At 41.5% G+C, this 12,041-nt stretch overlaps 2 protein-coding genes across 3 annotated transcripts in view; both read right to left on the minus strand.

Annotated features, from left to right (window-relative positions):
• Nucleotides 1-1,454: 1,454 nt before the first annotated feature.
• atp5pf (ATP synthase peripheral stalk subunit F6) lies at nt 1,455-3,517 on the minus strand. The gene is made up of 4 exons (XM_084922346.1): nt 3,389-3,517; nt 2,621-2,790; nt 2,272-2,396; nt 1,455-1,556 (listed from the first exon to the last, which is right to left on the minus strand). Exons 1-4 carry the CDS (start codon nt 3,485-3,487, stop codon nt 1,528-1,530), a joined length of 423 nt encoding a protein of 140 aa, XP_084778472.1. The 5' UTR covers nt 3,488-3,517; the 3' UTR covers nt 1,455-1,527.
• A 2,282-nt stretch (nt 3,518-5,799) lies between these two features.
• Nucleotides 5,800-12,041, minus strand: part of appa (amyloid beta (A4) precursor protein a) — a 35,700-nt gene continuing 29,458 nt past the window's right edge. For both annotated transcript variants that reach the window (XM_084920560.1, XM_084920561.1), the window contains 3 exons: nt 11,258-11,349; nt 8,998-9,144; nt 5,800-8,511 (listed from right to left, as the gene is read on the minus strand). In XM_084920560.1, the coding sequence (XP_084776686.1) occupies nt 8,410-8,511; nt 8,998-9,144; nt 11,258-11,349 (341 nt within the window). In that variant the 3' untranslated portion in view covers nt 5,800-8,409. The remainder of the gene's footprint in view (nt 8,512-8,997; nt 9,145-11,257; nt 11,350-12,041) is intronic.

Raw genomic sequence — 12,041 nt, forward strand, 5'->3', positions numbered from 1 at the left:
TCAGGCAAAATATTGTGATACTACGCTGTATTGATTTTCTGCGCTGCCTATAAAATCCTGTAAACAACCATTAACTTGCACTTCCAAAGCCAGTTACTGATGCAAACCCCATGTTTGTACACTGTAGTAACCAGCTACCTACTAAAGCATCATCTCAAAGTCCTTAAGCATTTGCTGCCACTTTTTATATCCATGTTTGATCAGAACCAAACGTCACTCGCTTTTTCACCATTTTTACATTAGCTTGTGTTTTTATCATCCCTGCCTGCCTTTACCAGCCGCAACACTCAGGTGTTACATTAATATAGATATGGATGTGTTTGAGTAGTTTTCAGAGTAACAGCACTTCTCCCACCGCTGCAGTCAGCACAAGCATCAGCCTGACAAGAAGAATTATTCATGACTTCTACTTTAAGTGACAAGAACGTGTAAATCTAATTAAGTGGACTGCAGATTTATCAATGTGGAAAACTGGTAGTTGCATTATTGCTTTATTCGTCAAACTAACTGCATCATCTCTTATAATGCTCACAGTCTCTGCTGTATTCCCATAGATGGCTACAGTGAAGTGCAGCAGCCTCGGTCAGCTAGACTTTACATTAATCTTTCAAGTGATAATCTCCCAGCAGACCTGTTCCCTCCCAGACAGGTTAACTAAATATTTCCAGAGTTGCTTTTCTCCCCCTCTAACAGAATAAACAGCAACATTTTTAACCCACAGCCATGCACTTCTGTTTCTTTTCAGTGTGTTTAATGAAGTCGTGCACTGCTTGAAATCACAGCGGTAGATGTTGGTACATTTTCTGAGCGCAGCTTTAAAGGCTGGCTGCACAGTCTAAAAAATTTAGGCACCAGGTCAGACAGAAACTTGCCCTTTCTGATGCTATTTTGGGGTTTCAAAACATTCATCACGGAAAGGCTTAAATGCATCGCTGACCTTGTCATAACGGGGAACGCTCAAGAACGGTGCAGATTGACAGCCAGTTTGCATCTAGGTCAGCCAACATTTGGCTTGCTGCTTTTTGGATATCTACATATAAATTAAAAAAATAAATTAACTGTGCCTCACCATATGTTCTGGGAGTGTCACTGCAGCTGGATGTCTTTCAGTATTTCTAATCAAACCTCCTTCGAGTTCTGAGCTTGTTTGCATTTGTCCAATCCGACAAACGGTTATTTGAGGGAAACTGCTATTAAATATTTTTCAGCTCCAAAGGAAAAAGTAAATAATGTTGACATCTTTAGTCTTTTAATAGTAGCCTGGGGACAGATTTATAGACATGCAGAAAATGTGCAGGCCTAGTTATACAAGTTCCTAAGCAGCCCTCATTTCCTGGCACAAATTCATGGTTTGAGGACGAGTGTCTGGAAATTAATCATTCAGATTTTTAGGTCCAGATTTTACTACACAGCCTCAATCACAACATATTTATAGAGTCACAAAGATCTCGTAGTTCAGTCCACTATCTTTTTTATTAAATACAACATATTTTGTGACAGGTAGGAGATACACAACATGCACATCATTCACTTGGCGCCCTCGTCAAACTTCGGCTCTGCAAAAAAAGAGACAAGATGGAAAAAAATGTGAATCATTTCCTCCTGCACTGCAATATTAGTGATTATTCTGACATCTAAAACAAAAATAAAGGTATAGAAATATACAAAACTGGCTACTATTAGCTTCATCAAAAACACATTGAAGTTAAAAAATAAAATCTTTCTGACCCAATTTCAAGCAAGTCATCTGGCTGTGTTTGATGACAACATCTACACTATTTATAGACCCAAGACTCAAATCACAGACTGCCTCCTCTGTAGCAAAGGCATAAATATTTATGAAGGGAACAACTGTGGCATAATAAGCACATGCCATTGTCACTGTAGTCCTGCGCCTTCTCGATAATCAGTAACAAAAGGCACAGTTTTGACCATAAAATAACACGTTTTAGGCATTTGCTTAAATAACACAAAACAAGAACGACCGCATTACGTCAGTAACCCAAAGATTCATTTAAACTGGAAAGAAACAAATCAAAACATTTTTACAGGCTTAGTGCCTCCAGTGCTGTAGTGGCAAGCGAAAGGTCGCTGGTTCAACTCCAGAGACACAAATCCCCTTTGAAATGAAGTGCTGTGGGACCTACCCACTGTGGCGACCCCTTGTGGCAAGGTAACCTTTAGTGATAAATATTTTTACCTAAACTGTAACTACAGTATTAAAGACTATTCAGCAAACTGCACTTGCTGAGCCCATGAGCCCAAACAGACCTGTGAATTTGAATTCAGGGAACTTGTTGAGGTCTCCTCCTCCATATAGTCTCTGCAGTTTGATTACTTCTTCACCCAGGTTCTTCTGATAAGCCGGACCTGCATCCACAATGCCACCAGCAGTCCTGGGAGAGCAAAGGCATCAAAAAAAATGTTCAACATTCTGAGCACGATGGCAGCAAGAGGAGGAGATGCTGTTTGAACAGATGTTAGTGAAGTGCATGCCAGAGCGCACCCAAAGGACATTTAAAGTTAATGTTTTGCCAACGGCTGACCTCTGAGCTGGAAGTCTGTTTGGTAAACTTTATTCAAACTTGTCTGTCAGTGGCTGGAGGTATCACCAACTCACTTGGCCTTGCTGTTGTAGTCACGGATCTTGTCCAGGAACAGTTTCTGGACGGGATCGAGCTCCTTGGCCCGCTGGAAGAGGACAGCAGAGATGCCGATGTTCCTGCGCAGGGTCAGGCTCACGGCAGAGCGCAGCACGGAGGACAGCTGGAATAACCGGTGCAGAGCCATCTGAAGGAGCCAAAGCGTCGAGTTTGGGTGACATTTAAACTGATTTTGGACGAAATGTGCTGGTACAAAGTACTCTGAGGGCTTGAAATTACACCCCAAATTACAACGCATTTTATTTTTCTGCGTGTTTAAGTCTTTAATTCCCCTTTCTCATGGACATGTTTGCTATCTTTTACTAATTCCCTATCAATCAGTACCACTAGCTGCCTTTAGCATTAGCTAGTTCACGTCAAAGGCAGAGCATAGCTAAGTAGCACACTCAGTTTGCTGCTAACCCAAACACCCAGTCTATAGAAACAGAGTTACTATAACTACAAGATGTTCGATCGGCTTTACTGAGTTGCTGCTTGCTGGTCAACACTTGACGTTTCCTTCATTCAAATGACAAAACAGCGGCTTATGCTAACATGCTAGGCTAGCTTTAGCTGACACTAGGGAGCGTTCGGACATTTTTATACGGTTTGATGTGCCGCGGTGTGTTACACCACCGCTCTCACCAAACGCACCACCGTGCACGTATCTGTGTACGCAGAGCGTCGTGACAGAAGAGGTGAAGTTAAATGTTTGATAGCTTTTCTTTTTAAGACACCGTACTCACCTTGGATTTGACACCCAGAGCAACAGAGCCAAATGTGAAGGACCGCGGTGAATTGTGGGAGTTCGTTGTTGACAGGAGGCGTTCGCGAATGTCAAGCATTAACTCTATATGCGCAGGACTGCGCACGCTCAGTTTAATCTCAAATTACAGTCGAAAGAGGTCAACGAAGTTTGACTTAAAATGCCTAACAGAAGCATTTTTTTTAGCTAAATTAAAGTGACCTGGTTGTAAATGACTCTTTCTATTGAAAATCTCTATTATGGCCTTCTAATTTTGCAGTTTGGGCTGTGGAAAGATGTTCATTTTATCACATTAATGCATTTTTCTTGTTAGTTTACTTCTCGCCGAATTCCACCTTCAATGTAACTTAGCAATTGTGTTTATGGAGGAAAAGTCTTGCGCCACCCTATCTGTCTTCAAATCTTGCTGTAAAAACTGGAAATAGTTATAATCAGTTTTATTCTTCATCACAGTCTGAGCTCTCTCTGGCATCTTTCTTCTCATGTCTTTAAGTAGGCTTCAGGAATAGTTCTCCAGGCTTCATGGAGGACATTCAAAGCTTTTTTTTGGATATTCCTGCACTTTGTTCTGTTCGTGGTCAAGATGATCCCACACTGCTTCAATAATGTTGAGCTCTGACCATGACTGATAGTGTTCATTGTGCGTCTTGTCTTTTTAGGTCTGTTTTTATTGCATTGGCATTGTGTTTGGGATCACTGTCATGCTGTAAAATGAAGCTGCTGTCAGTCATACACTTTTCAGGTGGTAACATAATGGATGAAAATCTGTTCTGTCAATACTGACAAGCTCTCCAATGCACTAGTTGAATTCAGCACCAAACCATGACAAAGCCTCCACGGTGGTTGGACACACGGACAACAATTTGAACAAAAAATACACACATCAGACTTGTTGCCACTGTCCAGTTCTTTACTAATTTAGCCTTTTCTTAAGAATAGCTTCCTGGCAGCCACCGTCCCAGTGAAAAAAAATTCTGATAAGGCTTCAGTGAACATTAGGTGGACCAAATGAAGGTCCAAATGCATCTCTCAGATATTTATTCCAATTTTGGATATGGCTCACCTGCTGTAGATAATTTATTGAGGCCTACTGCTTCTTCTTTTGTCTTCCACTTGTCCAGTTTCCTCAGATTTTTTTAAGGACACATTGCACACCATGCTGACATAGCCCACATTTCTGGTTAATTACTCTTTGGGAATCACATTGTTGGTCAAAAAATATAATTTTATGCCTGTTAGGCTGTTATCATGGATTTAGCTAAAGAAATGGGAACAGGTGATTTGCTTTTGTAAGAGGCTGCTGGAAAAGTGTCTCAAGATCCTATTTAAAATATTTTTTTTGCAAAGTTGTCTTTTATGTGTCAACACAAAACTGGTTCATACCTTGAGTTAAATGCCTTCTTTATGCTTGAGTGTTTCATAGGTGGCTTAAAACAACAACAACAACAAAACAAAAGAAAGGTTGGCTGATTGGAAGCAAAACAAAGAAACGAGGGGTGGCTCAAGACTTTGTAGAGTAGTCTAGTTGGCAAAAGTATTAAGGTAAAAAGGGTGGGGGTAAACAGTCAAAATTGTTAGCCATCTTGACGTGTTTAAGCTAACTGAAATGATGAACTAGAAGCGGAAAATGATAGTGTGGTTTTAATTTAAATGCTTTGCTCAAAGTACGCAGTAACATTTGAAATACCTCAACAAAAGCATGAAGGTGAAAAGTGAGTGAAGAGTTGAATGTGTTCACTAAACATAAAGCGAAAAAAATGGTGAAAGTGGTCAGTAAACATAATGAATTACTTTTAAATGCAGGAGTTAAAATTAGAACGTCTGCCTCCTTGGAAGCAAAATATAAAGAAATGATGGATGACTCAAGACTTTGGCCCAGTACTGTGTATAGTCTATCACTCACTGTGACATTTTGGCTTGTCACATGGCCAACTTGGCAATTTTATTTTAAAAACTTGTTTTCCCTGACTTTTTAGTGTTTAGTTTTGACTCAGCTCATTTACAGTTACATTTGCCAGAAAGTCACAAAGTAGCCAAAATAAAACTCATAGATATGCAGTTTAATTGTTGCCTTCTCACAGTGAGGATCAGGTCCTGTTCAAACACCGCCTGTGTTCCAGTTAACCTTTAACAAGATGACCTGGGTTCAGCTGCGTCTGGAAGTTAAGACCCATGCCGGAGCAACACTCTGAATCCTTGTCAGCTCCACTCTGCTGTTTTCTGTCTGAGAATGACCTTTGGCCTCCTTACCCAAGATAAGAAAAAATGTCCTTGTAGTGGGGCCACTTTTCTGATATTTAAAAACAGACAAATGTGAATTATTAGAATTAAACTGGATGCTTATGCCCGTTTTTGTGCATTAATAGTAGAAACATCACAGAGACACAGCACTTATATGTACATTCAAAACTTTATTATGGAATACAGTGTAGAAAGCATTTTCCCAGTCAATGCAAATGGCCTGCACAATATTACACAGTGGAAAACAAAACCAATAAGATAACCCACAGGGGGGAAAAAAAAAAAAAAAGTAAAAGAAAGATAATCCTGCTTCCTCTTCTACTCTACTGCCCTCTGTTGGGCTTCTAATGAGCACCCTCCAAAAAGCACACACACTCATCCCTCTGCAGCCCCCATATCTACATGTTCTACTTGCCATTTCCTCACGGATCTCAGCGAGAGGCCACAGTGCGTCTCCTTCCACACAGTGTTAACACGGTGACCACCCGTCAAGCATGAGCTGACCTGATAATGCTGAACAGGGGCTTCTTGCCTACCTCTGACCAACATTGGATCGCTGCTTTGCCTCCCCCCACCCCAAGCCCCCGGATTTGCCATCAGCTCTTGATGGTAAATCCCATCATCATCAACATCATCATCATCAACGCTGCCTTTCAGGAGTCAAGTGTGAGATGATGGCAGAGAGGTGAGCAGCATGCCTGAAGGAAAAGGAAGTCGAAAGAGGAGGGAGGTGCCGGGGTGGGGGTGAAAATCCATTATATATACACACAGACTGCCTGCCTGCCTGCCTGGCTGGCTATCCAACCGGAACTGCAAGTCATTTACTCTCTACCTCCACCACCTCTTCTCAGAACTCCACCTGTTCTATCTGCAGAAGAAAAAACAAAACCAAACAAAAGAGACGGCGTCGGCTTACAACTGGATGAACCACCAGACTAAAAAGGAAAACACGTACACGCCGAGATGATCTTAACCTCCATAACAGACTCCTCACGTGTGTTTCCCCACCTTCACCCCCCCCCGCCCCCACCTTCCCCAAACAACATACACTCTGACATACGATGCCCTTATTAATAAAAACCTAACATGAAATGATCAAGAAACCAAGAGGAGTGATTTCCGAAGCATTTAACACAATATACTTCAGTGAACGAGAATAATATACAGAGATGAAGCCGGCTCCCTCTCCTGCAGCTTCTGGAAAGTAGCAGGATTAAAAAATATATATATATATATATATGAGGATCACACTTAAACGGCAAAAGAAGGAGGAGGAAAAAAAACAAACAAAAAAAACCCCAAAACATATCTTTTAAATGTGTTTTTTTCTTTACATGATATCAAAGCAGAGCCCGTTCATCTAGATTTATATATATTTTTCATCATTGTTTTTAAAGTCACGTGATCACGAGAACATACTAAATGTACAATCTTGCTAGAATGACAATCTATAAGTGAGAAATGATCTCGAGAGAGAGCAGCTGTAAGATGTGGTGGCGTTTTGTTTTTTCCCCCCTTTTTATTTTCTTGAAACTTCCAAATCCTGTTGTCATTGTTGTCATGCACTACATAGGAACAGCTAAGACTTCAGCATTACTTCTGTAACATTACACGTAATTTAAAAAAAGGACTTTACATCTTTTTTTTTTTCTCCGTTTTCGGTCTTTTTTGAAAAACAAAACTGGAAAACGATAAAGAGAGAAAAAAAGCAACTTTAAAATAAAAACAGCTCATTCAGAATACATGATTACTACCGTCGTCATAATCATCAACATATTCACCATCATCATCAGAATCAGCATCTTCAGATATCCTTAAGAGCCTTGTGTGACTTAACACAGCCCAGCTGTTGTATGAATGCACAAAACAAAAAAAACAAAAAAAATTAAGGGAGAGGATGAAGAGAGGGAGGAAGGGAAGGATCCAAGGAGTAGGGAGGGAGAGGAGGCTCATTTATACTCCAGTGTAGACTGTAGAGAGTGTGCAGTAGTGGTGCAGTAGGCAAGGAAAACACTGGGCCTCGTAAAAATCATGGTGCTGCTATATTTCCAAAATCATATAATCATTACGAAGACGCAAAAACAAAAACGATTCAGAGGAAACTGCTCGATTCTGATGATTCTGCATGCAACAATTTTTTAAATTAATTATTTTAATAACAAAGGCCGAGGCCAGCATGCGTCTAAACACCCTACTGATCAGCGGTCGGATCTTCTTACAAAGTCCACACCTAAAAGCGACCCGAGCCTAAAAATAAACATAATAAACCCAACTACACACTGGCCCTGAATCAGTGTTGAGAGAGAGCGAACGTGTGCTCGTCTTCCCCAAGAGAACGGGTTTGTTTCCATGCACCGGGCAGGGGCTTTGCTTGTTTTAAGGTTTTTCTTTCCCCTCCATACATCAGCAGGCCCTGACGGAGCAACGTATAAAAACTCCTTCCTTTAATTAAAAAGGCGTCTTGCTCCAGTAAAGTGAACAAACTTGGTGCAGAGTGGCTTGGCCGCAGTGTAAGAAAAAAGAGAAGAAAAAAAAAGAAAAAAAAAAAAAAAAAGACCCATGCTACAGTCGCTCCTTGTGCTCGTAACTGACTATTTCAGTCACTTAAAGATCCATCTTTTGGTTGAAGGGAGGGCTGGGGAAGGGAAGAGGAGGGAAGGTAAGGGGAGGGGAGGTGACGATGTGTGGGATGAGAATGGTTTGTGTGCATTTGTTGTTTTTCTTGTGTGTGTTTACGTATGTGTACATGTGACATCCTCCTCAGTTCTGCATCTGCTCGAAGAACTTGTAGGTTGGGTTCTCGTAACCGTTCTGCTGCATCTTTGACAGGTGGCGCTCCTCGGGGGTGACGGCAGCATCCACCTGGAGGAGAGCCAAGGGGTGGGGGAGACAGAAGGGGAGGGAGGTTACAAGCAGAATAGGTCCTGTGGCGTAATGTAAACACAATTTACATTTTAAGACCTTTTTACTGCTTCTGGGAAAACATTAAGAGTAACCAGGCTGCGCTGGCTATCGTATTTTTTTTAATTAAACATCTAATGAAAGTTCTGAAATGATAAACACAGATAATTTAAAAAAAAGAAAAGCAGGAAATTAATCGGTAACAGGCTTTAATCCAATTATATTTACCAAGCAGATATAATTAAAACTAATTTTTTTTGCACAGCTTAGCATTCGTGCAGCACATTTTAAAGCCTTTATCAGACTTCAGCGACACAAATATCTGGATACTTTGTTTCTACGTGGTGCTGCACAAACGGCTTAAAAGCGTCGGTGCATGCACAGCATCCTCCTCACACGCCACAGCGACTGCTGCACCGACGAACGTGCGGGTCAGCTGTTTCTCACCTCGATGACTCCGTGGTGGATGGAGGTGTACTGTTTCTTTCTCAGCATCACCAGGGTGATGACGATCACGGTTGCTATGACGACGCCTCCAACCATCAGGCCGATGATGGCGCCCTTGTTGGAGCCCACATCCTCAGCGAAGAAGACCTGTGGGTGCCGAGCGGTCAGGTGATCAGTCAGTGGCACAACACACAACAGATTGTGTGAATTTAAGCGATATTCTCGAGGTCAGCACTCGCTTCGTTTCCTCACATCTTTTGCTGTGCTTGCTGGGTTTAATTACATCTCCTACCTCTTCTTGTCATTTTTGTCATTACGGAGTCAAATTTAGCTTGAGAATAGCTGCTCGGGAACAAAGACAATACACACACGCACACAAAAAAAAGACGACTTGATGAGGGCAGCTTTTTTTTGGATGGAAATATTTTCTTACTGCGGATGTCGAGTGATTTACAGAAAGAATAGCACAGCATAAAAAAAGCATCAATGCAATGACGCAGCACCAACAGAACACACTTAAAAATACACACACACAAAAACTAACTTCTGTCAGAGAATTTGGAGATTTATGGAAACATGCAATTCTTTGAATGGTCACTTGAGGCTGACTCCAAGAGTGAGTATATCACTGTAAACTACTGTGTTAAAATGATTAGTAGCAACAGAGCCAATCCATTATAGGACCAATGCTGATATACTGGTCGATTTTTCTTTGCTTTAAGCCACAAAAAACATGATGTGTTGTGAGTAGTTATTTATGGTTCCTTACTGAGATAGCACGTCAGTCCATTTTAAATGTAATCTTATTCTACTGTCACAGCTGGTCATGGATTACTCATATGTGGTCTCCTTAGATTAGCTGGTTGTTGTTGTTTTTGACATTTCAAACGCATCATCACAGCGATCAAGAAATTTACAGAGTGCCCTCCAGGGACAACTGGATTTTCCGTAACGCACTAGATTTAAAAGTCACCCATTATTAGAGGTGTGTCCACTTTGACAAGTAGCTGTAGCATAACTGCTTGCGAGTCACTGAACTGAACCTTCTGACCACATTTGTGGTGTTGGTGCCTTTTGGATTTATCACATAAATAATTTCTGTACAGTCATCTGAACTAACAGTCCCCTCATAGTTCTCCAGCACAAACTGCCATATATCTGTGCCTGTGTGATGGACCTGTGCAGTTTAAGGATGCAGATTTCTAACCAAACCTCTTATTAAAAACAGCAGGTAATTTTGCACCCTGGTCGCTCCAAAACAGGGATTCCCATCGTGTTACTTGTGCCATCGTCGTCTTTGGTTTAAGGTCATTAACTTCCAATTTGAGATTTTTAACACTCACATTACTTTGGTTGTTTATAAGCAAAGCAAGCAAATGGATAGAAAAGTAATAATGGGTTGAAAGCAGAGCACAGCACTGATGCACAATGACTCAGCTCCAAGACAAAACTATTAAAAAAATAAATAAATAAATAACCAAACGAAATGAGAGCTTCAGCACATCTGTCACAGAATAACGGGTGCTCGGTGGGACTCATTTTTCACATTTTACAATGATAAATAGAAGCACTGTGTTCTGAATGGGAAAGAAAAAAAGAAAATAAAAACACCTCCTGATATCTTCAGCAGGGATAACGGGACAGAAACCTCCTCAACCGGCACAAAATTTTGCTACTGTGAATATCAAATTAAGGAGACGAGTTAAAGAGGCAGCCTGACACACTGACTGCTCACTGTGAATGCCAGAAATGTGATATGTAATAAAATGTAGGGATTAAGGGATTTGAAGCCTTTAGGTGAGAGGAATAAGGTACGTGGATTTGGATTTGACTGAGGATGGATTGAGGGTTTTTTTTGTTCTGGGATTACAACACTGGATGAGATTAATGACTGTGTGCAGAACTTAGCGATATTAACAGCATCAAACTTCCCCGATCAGAGGGCACAGGATTCATTTATTTATTTTTCAGAGAGGAGCACATCGAGTGTGACGCACGAATTATCACGGATGTCTCCATGGGCACCTGTCTCCATGGTGACAACCTTGGGAAGTTTACCAGGAGGACAAAGTGGAGCATGTGTGTATGTGCGTGGAGGAGAAGGGGGCAGAGTGCAAAACCCGCATGTGTGAGTAATATGCATCTTTATGTGTGTGCGCATGCCTGCGTCTATTTCTGTGGGCTTATTAAGCAGCCTGAATATTCAGATCAGCGAATTCCAAATGAGTCTGCATATCTGCACGGCTCCGCCTTTGCTCACCAGTTTCTGGTGGCGAACTTCGTACTCTGTGCTCTGTCTGTCCTCAGTCTCCATCCGCATCTCAGGAATAGCTTCCATCTTCATTCCAGTCACTGGCGAGGGAAGAAAAAGTACAATCTATTATAGATGGTGACATTAAGCCACTCTCTCGTTCTCCTGCTGAAATAAAAAGCTCTGACTGAAGCACACTGGATAGCGGAGAGCCGACTACACCAGCAGTACGAATAGAAAAGAGCACGGCATACGCAGGATGCATAGGCCGCGTGCAGCTGCACCACCAATCTCTTAACAGCCACACCTGCACCTCAATGGAAGTCAAGTGGAGCCGGCTGTGTGCAAATATTGACTCTGAGGAGGAGAGACTGAGGGAAACATGCTGTGGTGCCTTTACTTCTACAGTGTACTTCAAAACAATCTCAGAATCTTGTATAACCTGAGCAAATATTTTCTGCTAGCCTCAAAACCACTTCAGCTCAGCACTCGCATGCACCAAATCACATGACCTAAAGCACTTTATGATTTATACCTGAGCTGGAAATGGCTTACAGGCCCGAGGCAATCATTATGTACTGAATAACATTAATATCAAACTACAGATACTCACATCCCTTTCTAACACACACTGTAAATTAGTCACACCTAAAAATATTCACTAATGTTATCAAACGTTACCATTTTAGTTACAACACATCATTTAGAGCCGGGGCGTCAGCAGCTGTCTGCTGTGCAGCTAAATTCCTTCACAATGACAGAAAGAGGAATTTTGCTGGTCCGGCTCACTGAA

The sequence above is a fragment of the Perissodus microlepis genome, chromosome 23 (genome assembly GCF_051167445.1).
Source record: "Perissodus microlepis isolate ML-2025 ecotype Zambia chromosome 23, ASM5116744v1, whole genome shotgun sequence".
Taxonomy (NCBI): Eukaryota; Metazoa; Chordata; class Actinopteri; order Cichliformes; family Cichlidae; genus Perissodus; species Perissodus microlepis.